The sequence below is a fragment of the Pelodiscus sinensis genome, chromosome 2 (assembly GCF_049634645.1).
Source record: "Pelodiscus sinensis isolate JC-2024 chromosome 2, ASM4963464v1, whole genome shotgun sequence".
In the NCBI taxonomy this organism is placed as follows: Eukaryota; Metazoa; Chordata; order Testudines; family Trionychidae; genus Pelodiscus; species Pelodiscus sinensis.
In genome coordinates this window covers 204823518-204843672 of record NC_134712.1, presented here as the reverse complement: position 1 = coordinate 204843672, position 20155 = coordinate 204823518, and the positions used below count along the sequence as shown (strand labels likewise).

The window sequence follows — 20155 nt, the reverse complement described above, 5'->3', positions numbered from 1 at the left end:
TCATTTGCAAGTGTGGTATGCCTACATTACCCTCCTAGTTCGAACTAGGAGGGTAGTGTACACATACCCTTAGAGATATTTATAGACCACGATCAGGTCACCTCTTTACTTTCCATTGGATAAACAAAAGAATTTGAGTTTCTTTAATCTTTCATTATAAGGCAGATTGTAAAGATCTCATATTTTTGTAAAAGGTTTAGGAAAAAGCTACAATTTGTCACTGTCCATTTTTAAATATGTACACCAGAACTGGACACAGAATTCAACCAATCATCTCCCTAATACCATATAGTCCTTCCCGCCAAAGAATCTCAATTGCTTCCATACTGGGGAATCTATGGTGTTAGAAATCAGGCAGAAGCAAAAGGCTTGTTATGTACTAGAAAACTGATTACCCAAGCATTCTGGTAAGTATCAATGATGAGACTAAGATATTTAACATAGCATTAAGCTAACGGTTAAAATTATATTAAACAGGCCCCAATCCCACATATGCATACACGTGTGTAATTTTACTACTATGCATAAACATATGAATAAGTAATTTCAGGATTAAGGCACTTATTTCTTTTCTCCAAGCAGTTATAAGTTCTTAAAATAATTACCATGTGTGCTGAAATATCTCAGGCTTTTTTTTTATGCTATGCCGAGTTTTTCGTGAAAAGTTTAGTAGTAAATTCCTTTTTTTATAGGGAGTGGATGTTTGGTATTTTGTTTTGTTTATTACACTAATATATTTTTGAGATGCACTACCTTTTCTGAGAACTCAATCATTTCCATATTTGAGAGAGTTAATTTGTCTGTGAGTCTGTCTGTTCAAGAACTCCCTGTAAACAATAAGAGCTAGGACAACCAAATTCGGTATACAACTTCCTCTTATCCCAATTTAAAGCAAGGTAAAGGTTTTGTTGTGCCATGAAAATGGGAGTTCCTGAAATAGGTTTGCTCACAAAAAAGAAAGGGATTTCTCTGCTAATATAATGACCACATGGGGGCAGCAGGTGATACAGGATAGAAAGCAGGGACAGTTATACTGTATAATGACCACAGGTGGGCAGCAAGAGCCAGAGATGAGAACTGGGAAGCAGGAGACAAGGCTGGAGAAAGGGATAGCTATCTATTACACATTTGAGAGAGTTTGTTTGTGTATCTGTCTGTAAGAACTCCTAAACGATAAAAGCTATGACCCCAAATTCGATGTACCGCTTCTTCTTATAACGTAGAGCAAGATAAGGGTTTGGTTGTGCCAGGAAAATGGGATGTGCCTATAATAGGATTGCTTCTCATAAAATCATGCAGAAGACAGAATCACCAGGCAGATGAAAGAGTCTGTCTGGGGTCATGCCCCCTTTCCTGGACTGCCCCAGCTCCAAGCCTTGCAACCCCAAGCATTCATTAGTGAGGGATAGGGAAGGCTGAAGCTTCCGTGCCCCTCCCCCCTGCACCATTTCATACAGGAATATTGCTGGCTGTTTCAGTTCATCAGAAAGCAAGGGGAAAATGTAGTTCACTGCATTCCTCACTCTGGCTACGGAGCACAGACAGCAGATGAACTTTGATGTGTCCCAGCTGAGGGACAAGCACATGTCCGTGGGTTGAGCCCTCTGGAGCTGCAGTAGCCATAAAAAGAATTTTCTCATCTGGCCTTGAGGCTACGTCTACACGGCAGACTACTTGCACAAAAATCTTTTTGCAGAAGAGATCTTCCGCAAAAAAGTTCTTGCGCAAGAGAGTATCTACAAGAGATGCTCTTGTACAAGAAAGCTCTGATTGCCATTAACAGAATGGCCAGAGCAACTGTGCTTTTTCCGATAGGCTGGTTTTGCACAAGAAAACTCTGTTTGCCATCCATACACACCTTTTTGCACAAGAGCTCTTGTGCAAAAAGGCTTATTCCTCATAGAAAGAGGAATAACTCTTGCACAAAAAGCTCTCTCTTCTTACAATGTACTGAAAATTTTCTTGTGCAAAAATGTGCTTGTAGTGTGGACGCTCTGTGAATTTTTGGGCAAAAATGGCTGTTTTGAGCAAAAACTCTGGGCTACGTCTAGACTGGCCACATAAGACGGAATAGGCATGCAAAGCAGGCAAGTCAGAATAGGGAAATCCGTGGGGGATTTAAATATCCCCCGCGGGATTTAAATAAACATGGACGCCGCTTTTTTTCCGGCTTGGGGAAAAGCCGGAAAAGAGCTTCTAGACTGGCGCGATCCTCCTGAATAAAGCCCTTTTCCGGAGGATCTCTTATTCCTACTTGCAAGAGATCCTCCGGAAAAGGGCTTTATTCCGGAGGATCGTGCCAGTCTAGACGCTCTTTTCCGGCTTTTCCCCAAGCCGGGAAAAAAGCGGCGGCCATGTTTATTTAAATCCCGCGGGGGATATTTAAATCCCCCACAGATTTCCCTATTCTGACTTGCCTGCTTTGCATGCCTATTCCGGCTTATGTGGCCAGTCTAGACGTAGCCCTGCAGTGTAGATGTAGCCTAAGTCGCTGCAGTGAGAGAGGGCTAGTGTAGTCCCCTCTCATTGATGCAGCCTGTATACTTAACCCTTCATCCCCAACTTCACCCCAAAGCAATGATTTAAATGAAGAAAAACAAAAATCAATTGTGTTAAGGATCCCAGTAACACCAGGTAAATCTTATAGTATATAACAAAAATCTGAAAATTGTCAGGAAAATTTCAAATTACTCAATGAGGACAAGAGCCTTATGGCTCTTGAGGAAATGTGCCTGAGAAACAGTAATTATAGATATCTTAAATATCCAATGCAAAGGACAGGTAGGAGCAGCAGCACAAACAATCAATTATGGGAGGAGGAGAGAAGTAATTGGGCAAGGGAAGTGTCAAAGCATCAAATAATAGTTGTGGGAGCCTGTTACAGGAACAATGATTTCCTAAATTGTGTTTAAGTAACGTGGAAAATAGGCAGCAGTGCCATGTAAGATTAGAAATTGAATAGGTTTTAATTTGACAAAGTTAATCCTCTTGGTGACTTGAGAGAATGGTGAGTGTGGATCAATAAACTTTTTAATTTCACTCTCCTTCACAGCACAACACAGGCTTGAAAAGAGGTTTATTGAAATATTTTTCCTAGTTCGAAAAAAAAATCTGATCATAACATGAGTCAAGGATATAAGCACAAGTTCCATACATTGCCGAGAACTCGATACTTCTATGGCTCTTAGAAACAAATGTTACTGCTGTACTTTCAGTTTCCCATGTAGATATTTTTCCTTAAAACAGATCAGTCTTCATTGCATCAGTAGTGCTTTGATTACTTACCTCCTGGAAGGAGCTGGGGTTTGTTTTTTACTAATGGGCTATAATGGGAGATTTTGTTGCTGAATGATGTAAAGAGATGTTCACTGAAATCATCAGGCAGCTCTGCCTCCAGAAAAGTCTTCATGAACAGCTTGAAACCTTCTATATCAATCATCTGAAGTTTTAAAACAAAGGAAAGAAATTTTTAAGTTCTGGCATTTCACAATAAATCTCATATTAAATAGAGATGTTAAAATTAGATTAATCAACTAATCAAATAGTCGATGGAATTTCCATTAACTATTCGATTAGTTGATAAGGGAGCTTTCAGTTTGAAATGTAGCAAGTTCCCTCTGGGCTCTTGCTACATTTCAAAGGTGGAAGTACAACAGATTAAAACGCAGCACGGAGCCTAGGGCCAGCGGGTGACTCTCAGATTCCCCTGCTGTACCCAGGCTCCATGCAGCGCTTCCACTTTGAAATGTACAAGAGCCCCAGTGGGAACTCTTGTACATCTCAAAAAGTTAGAACACCACTGCTGCACCCCTACCTACTCCCACGGAGCTGGAGTTGCGGGGAGCCAATTTATAAGCCGGCTCCTCCTCTTCTCCTCCTCCACTGCCTCTTTCTTAAAGGGGCAGTAAGAGGGGGGGAAGCAACTAGTCGACTTCTGTCCAAGAAGCTTTTGCTTACAAGATGGTTGACTAGTTGTTTAGTTGCTTACATCCTTAATATTAAATAATATTTTGGTTATTAGCTGAAACATTAGAAAAGCTTTAATGTCATATTTTATAAAGGTAAAATCACAATTTTAACTCACAAAACTACAACATTTTATTAATATTTCAAAAATTCACAGCCTTCAAAACTTCATCTACAGCATTTGGCCTTAATTCTTATTTTTTTAAGGCTCATCTATGGCCCCTTTACACCACTAGAATGCTGTAAACTAAGGGTCTTCAGCATAAATAAGAACAAGCCCATTTGTCTTGAGGACTTCCAATAGCAAAACATTTCACATGTTAACTACACACCTATATGTAAAGAAAAGTTTCCTTATAGTTTTTAATCATTTAATTTGTTCTTGTATCCTACAGCATAGTAAATTGGAGAGAGTAGTAAGTCTATAGTGCTGCTTTCATTTTGATGATACAATAATATCACTTATTAAATTAACAGTAAAAGCTCACAATTACATTTTATCCTACTGAGTAACATGGAGTGATTCAGAGACAAAAGATGTCATTGAACAGATCAAAAGGTTTTGTGATATTACAGTTAGTGTCATAATTGTATACTCATCACTGGAGTTACATGGTTATGTCAGGGATTATGTAAAAAAGCAGTTTTATAATTATTTTTTTATATTAATATAAAGGATAGATTACGTTGCCTGCCTTTGTTTATACATTATAAACCATGATGGTAACTTTTTTTTCCTGTGTAACTATATGGTAAGACCTTGATCACACACCATTCCTGGAAGCTGCCACAGAGGCATTGTGAGATTTTCACTCACACCACCCTGTCCCAGCATCTCCCATTGGCCAAAGTTCCCAGCCAATGGGAGTTGTAGGGGCAGGATTATGCATAACTCATTGGTGCTTCTCTTCTCCTCCCTGATTATCTTTCCACATCCCAATGCCAAGGGCAGCAGGAAGACAACCTAGCTGCTGCCTACGGTGGGGTGAGCGAACACACAGTTTCAGCCTTGTGGGGCAGAGGTGGAAGAAGGAGGGGTCTACTGATTCTAGACTTTGTCTTTGATAAGTCTCTATGCTGTGGGCATAGGCATGTGCATGGGGTGTACTCAAGCATACCCTAATGTCTCGGGCCAGCTAGCGGCTGCTGGAGGAGGAGGGGGATTTGAGACAGGGAGCTGCAGCCCCTCACTTTCCCCCCAGCCATCTACGGGGCCCTTTGGGGCAGAGAGAGCGTGTGTATGGTGGAAGCAGCTGGGGCCTGACCACAGACGTCGGACCGAGCCATTTTTTTTGCCTGGACCTCGCACGGCCCGGCAGCACCGCACGGCACCCCTTCTGCAGCCAGGCCCCAGCCCTGTCCTCGGCCCCTCCCATCCCAGCAGCACTGCCCAGCGCCCCTTCTGCGCCCAGTTCCAGCCCGGCAGCACCACATGGTGCCCCTTCTGTGCCCGGGGCCCCGGCCCCATCCTCGTCCTCGTCCCTGCCCGGCCCAGCAGCACCACATGGTGCCCCTTTAGTGCATGGGGTCCCGGCCTCATCCTCATCCCCACCTTGCCCGGCAGCCTGTAAAGTGGGGCACCCCAGGCTAGGGCCTGGCTGGCCTGTAGCTTGGGTCAGCTATGACTCCAGCCCCACAAACTGGAAGGCAGAAGCCAGCTTAGCCAAAGGTAAGGGAATGGAAGGGAGGGGAAGGGGGAAAAATAGGGGGCGGGGTGGAAGAGGAAGGGGCTTGTGCTAAGGGGATGGGAGCAGGTCAGGAGAAGAAAGGGGAAGGAACCAAGGGACAGCGTAGAGGAGAGACAAATGCCAGGGGGCCAAGTGCAGACAATGAGGAAAAGGGCAGGAGGGGTGGTTTCAGTAGGAGGGGAGAGAGGGTGATGCTGGGAGAGGAGCATGTAAGGGCATTGGGAGTTAGAGGGGGAGAGGGAGGTGCTGGGAGAAGGCTTGAAAGAAGGGGTGGGCATGAGGAAGGCAAGGATGGAGCAAGGCGTGTGTGAGCACACAGAGGCACGAGGGGAATGGGGGCAGAGGGTGGTGAGGGGATGGGCATCAAGGAAAAAGAGGACAAAGGGGGCAGGAGGGTGCAGGGGAGGCACCAGGAGGGTGCAGGGGTAAGGGAAAGTGCAGGTGCCAGGGGATTCTGAGGGTAAAGCAGAAGGGCAGACACCTGCAGGGGAGGGACCAGCACCAGAGGAGAGAGACAGTGCAGGTGTGTAGAGGGAGGTGTTAGAAGAAGGGCTGAGGAGGGGTAGCTCACATGATCAGAGAGGGGCTACTGGAGGAGCGGGCATGGGGGAGAAAGAAGTGTTAGTGGAGGGGGGCAGGTATCAGGAAGGCTGAGGGCAGTGAGAAGGGCAAGAGTCAGGACAGCAGAGGAGGGTGAAGGGTTGGGGGGCAGCAGGCACCAGGGGAGCTGATGGAGCAAGGGGAAATATGGCAGCAGAGGGAAAAGGTAAAGGTTTATAAGATATTTATTAATAACTTGGGTGCCACAGTGGCACATCCAAACAAGACACATGAACTCAGTACTGATGCAAAACACAAAATTAATTCTGCTCACGGGAGGAAACTCTTAGAGGGAACACTTCCCCCAGCCTCTCCGCCCCTGAGGTAATGTGTCACACATTGGGTTAATGCAATTTCAGGATAGTTGCATGAGGGGGGTTTGGGGGGGCCAAACTAATCCCTATTGGTAGGAGGATGGTGGGAAAAGTCCTTACAGCGGGGGGGGGGGGGTTGTCACATGAATCCTTTTACTTCTGGTCATGTGTCCATCTTTCCCTGAGAGTGTTACCTTCAGAGGTGTGGCCAATGGGAGTCTGGGTGTGGCCAATGGGGGGCGTGGTTATCGGGGTCAGGGGTGTGGCTAATGGGGGTCAAAGTACATTTAAAAAAATTATTTGGGTGTACACCCTAATGAAATGTACTGTGCACTCCTATGGCTGTGGGCTGCATCAAATTAAGCAGGGGGTTGGATCCAGCCTTCAGGCCAGAGGTTCCCCACTCTTGTCACATGATATCAGATACAATTTTTTGCTACGACTATTTTAATGCGATGACTAGTGACAAGTTTCACCTGCATTTTTTTTCTCTCACCAAACTCCAGGATAAAGGATCCTTTTCCACTGCATGCCACTTCAAGAGTCAAGTGAATCAATAAAGCAGGAGTGTAGGACATACATGGGGACAATTTTGAATTTATTATTTTCTTCTAATTATATTCCTATTTCTCTTTTCTTAGTTCATCAAATGACCAACTGGCACATAGAAAAACCTGATAAAAATATTCCCACACTGAAATAGCATGGGACATTTTCAAAAGGGAAAGAAAACAGTGTACCCAAGTGTCAGAACACAGCTGCTGTGCTTGCAAAACTAATATTTGCAGACAAAATTTGTATCTGTTAAGTCTGTGAAACATTGGCCGAAGATTTTCCACAAAACTTTCCACTAATTTCTATCATTATTCCTTCCCCCTGTGATTTAAAGCACTGAACATTTCAAGGACTCAATTCATTTTTCATACATTGACTTCTCAGATCCATTTTTGGGAGAGAACTAAGGGTTAGTCTGAGTTCAGTAAGAAGGCTGAGGTAAAACCCTGACAGAAGTCCCTCCACAGGGAGCCTGACAGAAAGCTTAATATGTGCAAAAAAGACTACCCATGAGAACAGGATGAGAACACAAGCTACCAAATTGCTTGAAGCTGGAAAAGCCCCTGGTAGCTGTAACCAAATATTTTGAGTTGTTTGCTCATTTTGAATCTATATTTGTTGAAAAGGCCAACTTTATATCAGACAGAACTGTAAAATTAAGAGGGATGTTAGATTTTATAGGTATTAAAAATCTGAAACCATTTTCAATTATATTCTCAAGTTACTGACATGGTAAGTAATTCCATTTTCCAGTTCTCACTGAAAACTATATAAATTATTGGTAAAATACAATTTTCCCTCCCTCTTTTTAAATCTGAGGGTGTGTCTAGACTATAGGATTTAGTCGACAAAAGTGGACTTTTGTCGACAAAACTATACCTGCATCTATGCTACCGCCGAGTTCTGTCGACAGTAAGTCGACAGAACGTGGCAGTTTTGTTGACGGCAGTAAAGCTCATTCTACGAGGAATAACGCCTTTTTCCGACAGAGTTATGTTGAAAAGAAGAGCTATTGCTTCCACACTGTACTTTTTCAAAAGAGAGCGTCTAGACTCTGTCGAAAAAGCAGCTTGCTTTGTTGACAGAACTGGCTGTAGTCTAGATGCTCTTTTTCGACAGAGGCTTTGTCAACAGTATCTGTCGACAAAGCCTCTGTCGACAAAAGCCTGTAGTCTAGACATACCCTGAGATGCTTCATTTTATGTTTATTTTATAAAGTAACCTGAGAAGTTATATAAATTCATGTGGAGAGTTAGCATAGGTATACACGAGTATGTTTATTCATTATAAAAATTACAGTTCAAGAAAAACACTCTTCTTAAAAACCACAAATTTATATGGAGCATCTCCTCCAACATTTCTCCAGTAGCTCTTTTTGGATAGCGAAGATAAAGAAATTAAGATCTCTTCATCCATTAACTTAACTGATACCTGCCTGAATATATATAGGATTTTAAGGGCACATCTACACAACAGGGCTAAAGCTGAAATAAGCTACGCAACTTGAGCTACATCAATTGTGTAGCTTAAGTTGAAATAGCTTATTTTGGTTTTTTGTGCGGTCTATACAGCAGGAAGTCTGAGAAAGAGCACTCTTCCTCCAACTTCCTCTACTCCTCATAGAATGAGGGTTACAGGAGCTGGAGTAAGAAGTCCTCCAGTTCGACATTATGTCAAAATAAATTGCATGTAGTTTTGACACAGACTGTTATTTCAGAATAACATCAGTTATTCTGAAATAACACTGCTGTGTAGACATACCATAAAAGTGCAGCACACAACATTCAGTGGCTGGGCCCTTGTCCCTTCCTAGCATCTGTCACCCATTGAGCAGAACTGATATGGGGCACTTCTACAGGCTCATTAGAAGGAGAAAACATGATGCTTTGGCTCTACCCCTTCTCCTGCTGTGTTGTGGCTAGTCTCTTCCATTTGACTTTTGCTCCTCTCTGTAGCTCACAGCACAAGGTAGTATAGAGAAATTTGTCATTCCATTAACTGACAATTTATGCAAGTGACTCCAACTCACATTAACAAGAGTTACCCTGACAGAGACTCCAGCACTGAACAGATGCTACCAGGCTCTCTCATTCATACAGCTTTAGCTATATCTTGATATTAAGAGCACAACTTCTGCTAACTTAAATGGTATTTCTACATTCAGATAAAGATATGCCCATGTGACAAATTTAGCTCTCCTGTGGAATTTTTTCTTTAATAACAAATAAGAGATATTGATCGTGGCATATAACACTGAATATCCGTCAATTACACCTTTGTACACAATAGATAATTTTATTGGGGCTAAATGGGCTTGCAATGGATCCAAACTGCCCCAGAGGGAGGTTAAAACTCCTGGAGTTCCCCGGTTTGATTGTTGCAGCATATGGTGTATGGATATTTAATAGTATGTCTACACTGAAAGAAAAAGGTGTGAGTGTCAGATTGTCTGGAATGGTTGATGACTGAATGTCAGGCTCAGGGCAAACTTACAAATCAGGGCATAAGTCCCAAACTGTCTGAGGTATACATACGTAGATTTCACCAATCAGATATCATGTGTGAACTCCTCAGCCACAAGAAAAGACTTAACACGGGGTCTCTTTTGCCACCCAGGCAACCCTGCCTTTGTGATAAATGATCCCTTACACCAAAAATCACAATAATATTCAGGTTACTTCCATTCCTAAAGTTTAGTCACTTACCCTTGGTCACGTGCACCCTAAGAATTCTTACCAAAGGCAACACTTGTAGCCAATCCTATGCAAAAAAACCCTCATCTGCAGCCATATATATATAAAAAAAGCTATCTTGAATTAATCTTGCTTCCAAAGTGTTCCTCTCAATTTTATTTAAAGTGAATCACTAACCAGTACTTTGAAATACTGTCAGATAAAAAGGAATAATGTTTATCCTGTTTCTTCCCATCACTATCCACAATTGCTGCTCTATTCATTTGTTATTTCCATTATGATCCTCATTTCTGGTGAGGTTTAGCATTTCAGTCATTTCAGCTTCACACAAATAAGAGCTGAATCTTGTGGGCACATGAAAGTCATATGTCAGTCATAAGTCAGTTTGTAACTGAGGCTAGTGGAAGCCAGTGTGACTGGTGTGTTCTAACAGACTCCAGGGGCCATAGCTGCCAGATCAGGGTTTTAACTACACACAGACACTTGGCGTGATCTGAATGCTGGTAAGCTGTGAATGGTCCAGGCTGGGAGCTAAAATAGAAAAGCATTGTAAGGCATCCTGAGTCTGAAGGGCAGACAGGGACAATCACTCATTGGTCTGGATTGAACCCCTGCATGTGACACATACTAAACCATTAGTATGTAATATTTGTTGGCTAATCTGTTCTCTACTACAGGAGACCCCCGTACTTACAACCTAATTGGTTCCTGGAGAACTGTCGTAAGTTGAGCCGTCGCAAGTCAAACCCTTTATTCCCCCCATAGGCACAATGATAAAAATGGGGGTTCCATTCCTGGCCCACTTTGCCTCCTGGGAGTTTTAGTCCATGGCACAAGCTGCTCCCAGAGCCAGCTGGGGGCTGTGCCAGGGGAAGGCAGAGTGGTGTGAGCTACTCTCAGAGCTGCCTGGGGGCTGTGGCAGGGGAAGGCAGCAAGGTGCACTGCTCCCAGAGCCGGCTAGGGGCTGTGCTGGGGGAAGGCGGTGGCCGAAGCAAGGTGGTCGTAAATTCGGGGGTCGTATGTTGGGCGGTGGTAAGTCAGGAGTCGCCTGGAAAGCTGAGCAACATAGTTTTCTGAAATCCCTTGCTGACATTGTTGGCATAGGCTCTTCATACATATTGTGGCTTGAGCTGTTATTATATAAACCAATCACATGAAGCATTCACCCCCTCTTCTCATGATATCATATCCCAGACAAATCTTTCATTCACTGTTTTGGGAGTCTGGGAAATGGATGAACTTGGTATAAATGAAAGCTAAGAAAAAGCTGCACTGGATTTTAAAGGTTAGGAACAGTGTTTGAACTGCACTGTTCAATCTTCTTCACAGAAACTTTGTTTCTGAATATAAATCCTGATTATCAACATTCCTATGCTAAGCACTGAGCCTCTCTAGAGCAGAGGCTACCAACTGGGGGCAGGTAGCCAAATTTCTCTGGAGTCCCCACAGTAGGAGGTCAATGGAAGAAACTCTCCCATCAACTTCTGTTATTTTTTGTGACTGCTAAATCAAATGCCGGAAGATTGACCTTTGCGGCACTGATGCTCCACTTAGTATAGACGTGGCCTGGACTTCACTGGTAATGGTTTTGTTATGTGGAAAATAAATGCTCTTTGGACATGTCATGGCTCCTTCCCCACTCTGGCACAATAAATGCAGAATTGAGGGCCAGCAAAATCACTCCAAAACCTTATCTTTCCAGGCATTGGTGAAAACTTCCCCCCAAATCTTAACCACCTAGTTTTGGGGATAAAAACTCTGCTGCCACCACCTATGTAGTAATGAAGAAACCAGGGAAAGATTATGTGGGAAATCTCACTCCCGAAAGTAAAACTAGGACACAAAAATTTACCAATTTTTAATAAAAGAAAAGAGAAAGAACTTTTATCACCACTACAATATTCCTGTTGCAAGCATCACAGCTAGATGGAAAAGTCACAAAGTAATACCCATGGTAGGAGAACCCCACCATGGGCCTAGAACTTAGTTACAAAAGAGAGCAAAAAGACATTTTTAAAAAGTGCACAGACATCAGATCCCATTTTCAAAACCATAAAATAATAAAACCTAATGGGTTTATCTAAACTTTACCCTACTTACAGAAGAGTGAAGAGTCTATTCCTGGAGGGAGACATTCTGTCTGCCTCCCTCAGTAGCAGGAGAGAAACTGCTCAGGACAAAGGAGGGAGAAACCAAAACAATCCTTTGTCCCAGTTAGAAATTCCTACTTACATTCCTATTGACCAACTCTACCTGGGTTAGGTATGTTAACCCCTTAGTCCCTAGGCTGCTGGCTAACCCTCATGATCATGACAGGATAATATAGGAGATTACCAAATCCATTGTCATTTATAAACTAAGCAGGATTACAAACCTGAGAGTCACATTGTGCCTGATCCTGGCACAGATGTGCCAAAGTAAAGATACATGCAGGCTTCAACCTCTAGATCAATCGAGTTATCTATCTGCTGCAGTGTGAATACATTTTATTGTAGACTCAGAGCACAATAGGATAATGTTACTGTATAGCTAATTGCACTAAAGTTTAAATCCTACTCAGATTCTGAAACCTGAATAATTTATGGGACTAACTGGCTTTGTATCACACCAATGCACATGTAAATGACACAGTATGATCATTAAAAGATAGCGTGATCGTATTTTTTGAGAATCATTAATAATAGCCCACACAAACAGAAATCATTTAAAAAAGTGCATTAGACACTACATATTATCTCGTGGCAGATTACCCTACCTCAATTTTCCATGTTGTTCCTAATTACGCTATTAGCAAAATTTTGGACAGTTACAATGACACTAGTTAAATTTGCCTAATGAAAAACAGCATGTTGTCTTAGCAAAAATACACCTTGCTCTCAGCTTCAAATTGCAATGCATTACCAGAAAGAGTGGCCACATGACATATTTATCAATATATGAATGTTTCAGTGGAACTCTGCAAATAAACAATCACTGTTCATATTAGTAATAACAAAAACATCTAATAAGGATTACTTACTTGATTAAGAATGTCTTGTTTCTGTAGTGCATGCAAAGAGAGAAAGAGAATACACATTAATTCAGCATAGTAACACAGACTCTGTTTTTCTAAGGAGACTATTTTAGCTGGAAGTTTAGTTTTGTAGATAACAGGTTTGAAAGGAAAAAAAAACATTCCTTTATTTTATGTTAGCATAGTTGTTAAAAATTAGTCTAGTCTTGATTAGTGTAAGCATTTGATTTTTAACCATGCAATGACATTCAAGGAAAAACAATGAAAACGTTTTCAAACTTTCATCATCAGTTCTATGTACTCTATGTAAGTTACCTGTTGTCAGCAATGAACGTCAGCAACAGGTGTTACAAAAACAGTTCTAAGGTCAGGCCTGGAAGGTTGGCTTAAGTTATGTAATACCCGCTACATAAATGAAAATGTAGCTGAGTCAACATATCTTATGCAAAGCTTGGTGCTGTCTTCACAGTGACAGGTCAATGGGAGCATATGCTCCTGTAATCTTTCCTTACTCCTTGTGACTGGGAGGAGTATTGGTGTTGACCGGGGGCATCCTCAGCATTTGATTTAGTGGGTCTTTACTGAAGATCAATGTCGGGGTTAGCAAATTAACTGCAAGCACGGAGAAGGATAGAAGCCAGTCAGCACCACTTAAAAAATTATTAAATTCCTAAATTCCCAGCATTTGTACAGTAAGTAAATCAAAACAGTTTTGGATGAAGGGATTGTATACATTTTTCCCCATGTATTCACAAATGCTCAAAACTACTTCAGAGCAAAAATTGCCACTCTAGATGTATCTATAAGAGATATATCTTGGGTATGAATTATATCAACTGACCCAAAATCTAGTTAACAGAATTAAGAAGGTAGAGCCTCATGCACTTACAGAATTTTGAGTTCAGCTAATCTCAAATCTTTGAAAACCAGAAAATATAGAAAATATACATGCCAATAAAACCTTAACTCTACCCGATGGAGCCAGTAATTTCCACTGAAAAATATCTGCATGCACTCCAGCAATGTGTTAAGTGTAGCTGTATGAATAGCGGAAGGATGATCTAGAGAAATTCAGAAAAGCTGGGATTGCAATATGAGAAGATCTGAGGTACCTCTTCCTCTTAGTTTATGATAAAGAGGTGCATTTATACCACAAGATATCAATATGCTTTACTGAAGCACAGAGTTCTATTGGTTGTGTCAGTAGCAGCGTGTAAGGGGTTTCTTGCCATGAGGATTCTCAGCAGTGAGGCAGAAGAGTAGAATAGTCTGTTGGTTAAAGGACACCTAACTGAAGATAGTGTTAGACAGAATACTGTGGATAAGGGAAAAAAGTTTGTACCAAGGGATATTTCCACAATTGGTGTTCCTCTGAAATAGACTCAGTGTTTGAGTGTATGGCAGGTGTAGGTAGCTACTGTTCATTATACTTCACAAACATCAGTTTGCCTCAAAGTTGTTAGATCCATCATTGTAACAGTGATAGTATGTCTTATTCCCTTAGCATGCTGCAATATCTACAGGCCAGAAGTTTTGTGTGTGTTTTTGAATAATGACCCAACATGCCCATAGAGATGTAAGAACACATTTATATGGACCTTAACAACATAAGAATGGTCACACTGGGTCAGACCAAAGGTCCATCTAGCCCAGTATCCTGTCTTCCAACAATGGCCAATGCCTGATGCCCCAGAGAGAGAGAACAGAACAGGTAATCATCACGTGATCCCTCCCCTGTCACCTATTTCCAGCCTCTGACATTATGGACAATATTCCTACCCATCCTAGGCATTGATGATGGGCCTAACCTCCATAAATTGACCCTATTAAAGTCCTGGTCTTCACAGCATTCTCTGGCAAGGAGTTCTACAGGCCGACCATGCACTATGTGAAGAAAAGCTTCCTTTTGTTTGTTTTAAACCTGCTACCTTCTCGTTTCATTTGGTGACCCCTAGTTCTTATGTTATGGAAACAAGTAAATAAGTTTTCCTTATTCACTTTTTCCACATAAGTCATCATTTTAGACCTCTATCATATTCCCCATTAGCATAGAGAAGTTACTAACTTTGTGCAGTTAATGATTATTCTTCGAGATGTGTATCCCCATGGGTGCTCCACTGTTGCTATTGGGCTTATCATGGCACTATGGATCAGAGACTTTCAAACAGTTATCCGGCGGGTTGCACATGTGTGAGCGGAGAGTGGCATTCCTGCTTTTGAATTAGCATGTGCAGCCCGCTTTTCCATCTTTCTTCTTTAATGCCCTCATAGGCTGCTATTATTGCCCAAAGAAGTGGGGAGCAGGGTGAGTCGTGGAGCACCCACATGGACACACATCTCAAAGAACAATCACTACTACAGTAAGTGAGTAACTTCTCTTTCTTCTTCGAGTGATGTCCCTGTGGGTGTTCTACTGTTGGTGACTGCGTAGCAGTGCCCATTGAGATGGATGGTGGGCTTTGATTAATTGCTACAATTTGTGGAGAGGACCGCATTGGCTACTGCGGTATCTGTTGTGGAGCACGGTAGAATAGAATAGTGCTTCATGAATGTGTAATTTGTTGACCATATCATTGCACTGTGCATTTCCTAGAGTGAGACCCCATTTAAGGAAGCAGCTGATGTCACCATCACCCTGGTAGAATGAGCCCTTGGAGTCATCAGTAATGACCTGTTCTGGAGTGAGTAACAGGTAGCAATGCATGATGTTGTCAGCCTTGAAATGTGCTGAGAAGACAGAGGTTGTATCTTGGACCTCTCAGCTAGGGATACCAGCAATCTCTGGGATAACCGAAAGGATTGAGACCTATCAAAATAGAACACAATTGCCTTTCTAACATCCAGAGTGTGTAAAGTGGCCTCCTCTTTGGAGCAGTGTGGCTTTGGATAGAAGGTAGGAAGGACGATTGATTCATTGACATGGAATTTCAACCCAACTTTGGGTAAAAAGGACGGATGAGGCCACAGAATAATATTGTGCTCGTGAAAGGTTGTATATGCAAGCAAAGTCGTGAGCCCTGCAAGTTTGCTAACCTGCCCGGTGGATATGATTGAGAGGAGGAACAGCATTTTCATGGTGAGGAAGGTAAGTGATGAAGTTGCCATTGGTTCGAAAGGTGCTTTTGCGAGTGAGTGGAGGACCAATCCTAAGTCCCATGTGGGAGGTATGGGTGTACGCTGTGGGCGAAGGTTTTGTAGACCTTTCCAGAATCTCTTAGGGTATGTCTACACTTGTACCCTAGTTCGAACTAGGGATGCAAATGCAGGCATTCGAAATTGCTAATGGAGCGGGGATTTAAATATCCCACGCTTCATTAGCATGATCTCGCCGGCACATTACTCTGAATGCCAGCTGTTCCGAAAATGAAAGTGCGCACCGGGATGTGTTAGTTCAAACCAAACCCCTTGGTTCGAACTAACGTTACTCTTTTTGTGTGTTCACTTTCAGAACAGCCGTCCTCTCGTGGCATGTTGTGAGGAGCCCCTTGATAAGACAGTCATCCAGATAGGGGAATATTGTAATGCCGTAGCATCTGAGATGTGCTTCTGCCACTGTGAGGGTCTTGGAAAAGACCCTGGATGCAGAAGAGAGTCCGAATGGAAGGACTCAGTACTGGAAGTGATGTGAAGCTCCCACAAATCATAGGAAACACCTGTGTGCGGGAGGTATTGTGATGTGAAAATATACATCTTGAGGGTCGAGGGCTACAAATCAGTCCCCTCTGTCCAGTGCCGGAATTATAGTGGTGAGAGTGAACATTTTGAATCGCTGCTTGTGGAGGTCCTTTCTTAATTGCTGCAGGTCCAAGATGGGCCTCCTACCCCCTGACCTCTTCTCAGGGAGAAAGTACTTTGAATAAAATCTCTCTCTTCTAATCTTCTTGGGACTCGTCCTATGGCTCCTCTGTTAAGGAGACGTACGACACACTGCTTTGCCAAGAGGGAGGGAGAGGGTTGGGAGCTTGGGGAGGATTGCTATGAAGGGGATAGAATCATCCACTGATGATTTTTAGTACCCACCGATATATGGTGATTGCTGCCCATTAATTGTGATAAGGACACAAGCAGTGGTGAAATATGTTGGGCTCACCAGATACTTGAGTGGAAGGGAGGTCGGGCAGACCCTTGACCAAATTCTCAAACTTGCTGCCTACATATGTAAGTCATGGAAGAGCAGTTATTAGGGGCTCTACTACAGTGGTTTTGAGGTCAGAAGCAATTCTGTTCAAAAGGCAAGTACTACTGTTGTCTAATAAAGGCTGCAACCCTGTGTCTCTGGTAAGGTGTGCAGCGCTTCCTCTGGTAGGGTGGAGTGTACATCCGCAATGTACGCAAAGTATTGTGCGAATTTTTGCTAGAGTGCAAGGCCTCGTCAGTACCTGTAGCAAATAATTTGGTCTTATAAAATGGCAGGTCCTCTACTTTGCCCTGGAGGTCCTTAGGGACTCCTGCTGCTTGAAGCCAAGATGCACATCTCATGACCATAGACATCGCAGTAGATCTAGCCGCAGTATCTGCGGCATACAGGGCCATTGGCAGTGCTGTCCAGGCAGTGCTGTCCAGGATATAGTATATCCCTCTTAGTGATTGCCTTAAAGTTAGGTCTTTTGTCCTTGCAGGAAAAATAACAGGTAGTTCGATTTAGGACGTTAATCCGAAATACCATGTCCCTGCCGTGTGTAGACGCGGGCAGTTAGTTCGGACTTGTACATTTCAAAAAATGGCGACCGGCCGGGAAGATGCAAATCAAGCACGGGATATTTAAATCCCGGGCTTGATTTGCAGCTTCGAATGCCATCATTAGCCTCCCTAGTTCGAATTAGGGGGCTAGAGTAGACATACCCATAGACATTACAGACCTCTGTGTAGATGTAGAAAGGGCAATGGAGGTATGACGAGGTGCCCCATAGCGATACGGGGAACATTGGTCAGTCATAATAAAGCCATTCTGGATGCCAGGGAGGATATTGATAATGAGGTAAGCTGTATGCCCCATAAGGTGCATATGCTCTCTCTGGGGAGGAGTATTGAGAAGAGAACCTATTCCTTGAATTCCCTTGGTAGGCACTGATTTGAGACAAGGTGGGAACACGGCAAATCCCTCATCAGTAATGGGGAGCAAGAGCGGTTCCATGTTGAAGGCTGAGTGAGGGAGCCAGTTCTGGCCTTCCTGTCCTGTCTTGTTGGTACCTGTCTTTTGTGCATTAGGGAACCGCTGTGGGATGATGCCCTGTGAGCCATTGCTGAGTCTCCCGGTACATGAGGTGGTGGCATGGGTGCAGTTGTGAACCCAGGGGATGTGAGATTAGTGTGAAGTACTGGAGGGCAGCTGGGACTAGCCCAGTCACTTCCCAGAACCTGTGGTGGAGATTGCAGAGGGGGTTCACATTGCGCCAAGGATACTGAGTGTGCTCGAGGTACCCCAGGTGTCCTTGATGCCATTGGTGCTTCTATTATATTAGGGCCCTTAGGAGGTACCCTTTTTGATGCCTACGCAGGTGGTTTGACCACCTGTTTAGAGCATGCTCTTGAGCCTGTCATAGAAGAGGCATGAGATTTCCCCATGCCCGAGGTGCCCAGTTCATCCTCCCCTTTACTGATGCTTGGGGGGGCAGGAGGGATGGAGAGCAGGCTGGTGAGGGTCTGGTTTCTGACCCTGCCCTCTGAGGTAAAGGGCTGGAGAGATTGCCCTGAGGGGATTTTGTACTCTAGCTCTTATTGCCCCCTTTATAGCTATGGGGCTCAAGAGCTGTGTCAATAGACAGTGTGCAGGCTGTGAGCTCTTTCCTTGAGACCCCTCGCTGTCAGGCTGTGGAAATTAACACATTTTTGTTGTACATATCTGTCCCCCAAACAGCGTATGCATTCTCTGTGGGAAGCAACGGCTGGCATAGGCTCCTGGCTTCTTCCACATTTCTTGTCCTTAGGTAGGATTGGCATGTCGCCCCAAGGCTGAGTATGCCACCCAACTTGTGTAACCCAAGCTGCCTGCTTGGGTTATTAGTTGGTTTATTTGTTAGGGTGGGTTTTGTTTTGTATTTTTGGTTTCAGTTTGATTGGGCTGCAGCCACTTGTCCTTGTGCAGCAGTGAGAGCTCCTAGCAGCTTTTTTTGTTTGTTTTTGTTTGAATAAAGAGAGGAGTCTATCTAAAGTACTCAATTGATTGTCAATTGGTTCTCTTTGATATGCAGAGCAATTCTGAGGAGGAGAGGGTTGATCTCTGTCCCAGGGTGGTGAAGAAGGAACTGAGGGAAAAGCGAGCTGCGCTTGATACTTCAAAGGTGAGAATGCCGCTCTCCGCTTGCACACGCGCAGCTTGCTTGATGACTGCTTGAAAGTCCCTGATCCGTGACGGGAAGATGAGCCTGACACCAATGGTGAAGCACCCACGGGAACATCACTCGAAGAACCACCTCTTTTCTAAGATGAAAAGTCCCAGTCTTTTTAATCTCTCTTCATCTGGGACCTGTTTCAAACCCCTAATCATTTTTGTTGCCCTTTTCTGAAACTTTTCCAATGCCAATATATCTTTTTTGAGATGAGGCAACCACATCTGTATGCAGTATTCAAGATGTGGGTTTTATAGAGAGGCAATAAGATACTCTCCGTCTTATTCTTTTTTAATGATTCCTAACATTGTCAGCTTCACCATTCTGGATTCTAGCCCCCTCCCATCAGCATCACTGTACATGAGCCTTTGATCCCACTCACCAGTCTCTTCGGCCCAGAGTCCCTTCCCCTGCCCCAGACACTCTCCTTAACTTACTCTCCCTGATGACCAGTATGGAGAGCTCAGAGGATCAGTCCTTCCTCTTTCTTAAACCCAGTGGGCACTCAGCACAAGAGACTCTTTTTGCTGTTTTGGTAGACAGATGAGAGCCCAACTGCCATCATGTGGCCTAATGCAGATCAGGACTAAAGATGCCAACTTTCTAATTGCACAAAGCCAAACACCCTTGCATGAGTTTTAGGGTTCATTCCCTAAAAGGCTGTTTCAAACTAAGTCAGCTCACAACTACCATAGGAAACTAAAATGACATCTGAGAGTTAATGGTCTTTATAGAAGCTTCTATCACATTCCCTACACCAAAAGTAGGAAGGAGTGGAATAAAAGCTGCTATAATCAGGTCTATGACACCGGACCCACCCCTTACATTGGATGATCCTCTGGTGGCCATTGACCTAGTTCATCATCTCCATTTACTGCAATAACCTCCCAATCTGATCATTCTGCACATGTTTATGCAATTGTACAAGGTTAAAAGCAAAGAAAAAACAAGGATTTCACAACTTAGTTTTCAATATCAACGAGACAATAATTGTACT

General features: G+C 43.3%; 1 protein-coding gene across 2 annotated transcripts in view; it reads right to left on the bottom strand.

The window, feature by feature from the left end:
* DGKB (diacylglycerol kinase beta) overlaps positions 1-20155 on the bottom strand; it is a 488560-nt gene that overhangs the window by 380853 nt on the left and 87552 nt on the right. For both annotated transcript variants that reach the window (XM_075922293.1, XM_075922292.1), the window contains exons 4-5: positions 12836-12856; positions 3286-3439 (exon numbers count right to left, since the gene is read on the bottom strand). In XM_075922293.1, coding sequence (XP_075778408.1) covers positions 3286-3439; positions 12836-12856 — 175 coding nt within the window. The remainder of the gene's footprint in view (positions 1-3285; positions 3440-12835; positions 12857-20155) is intronic.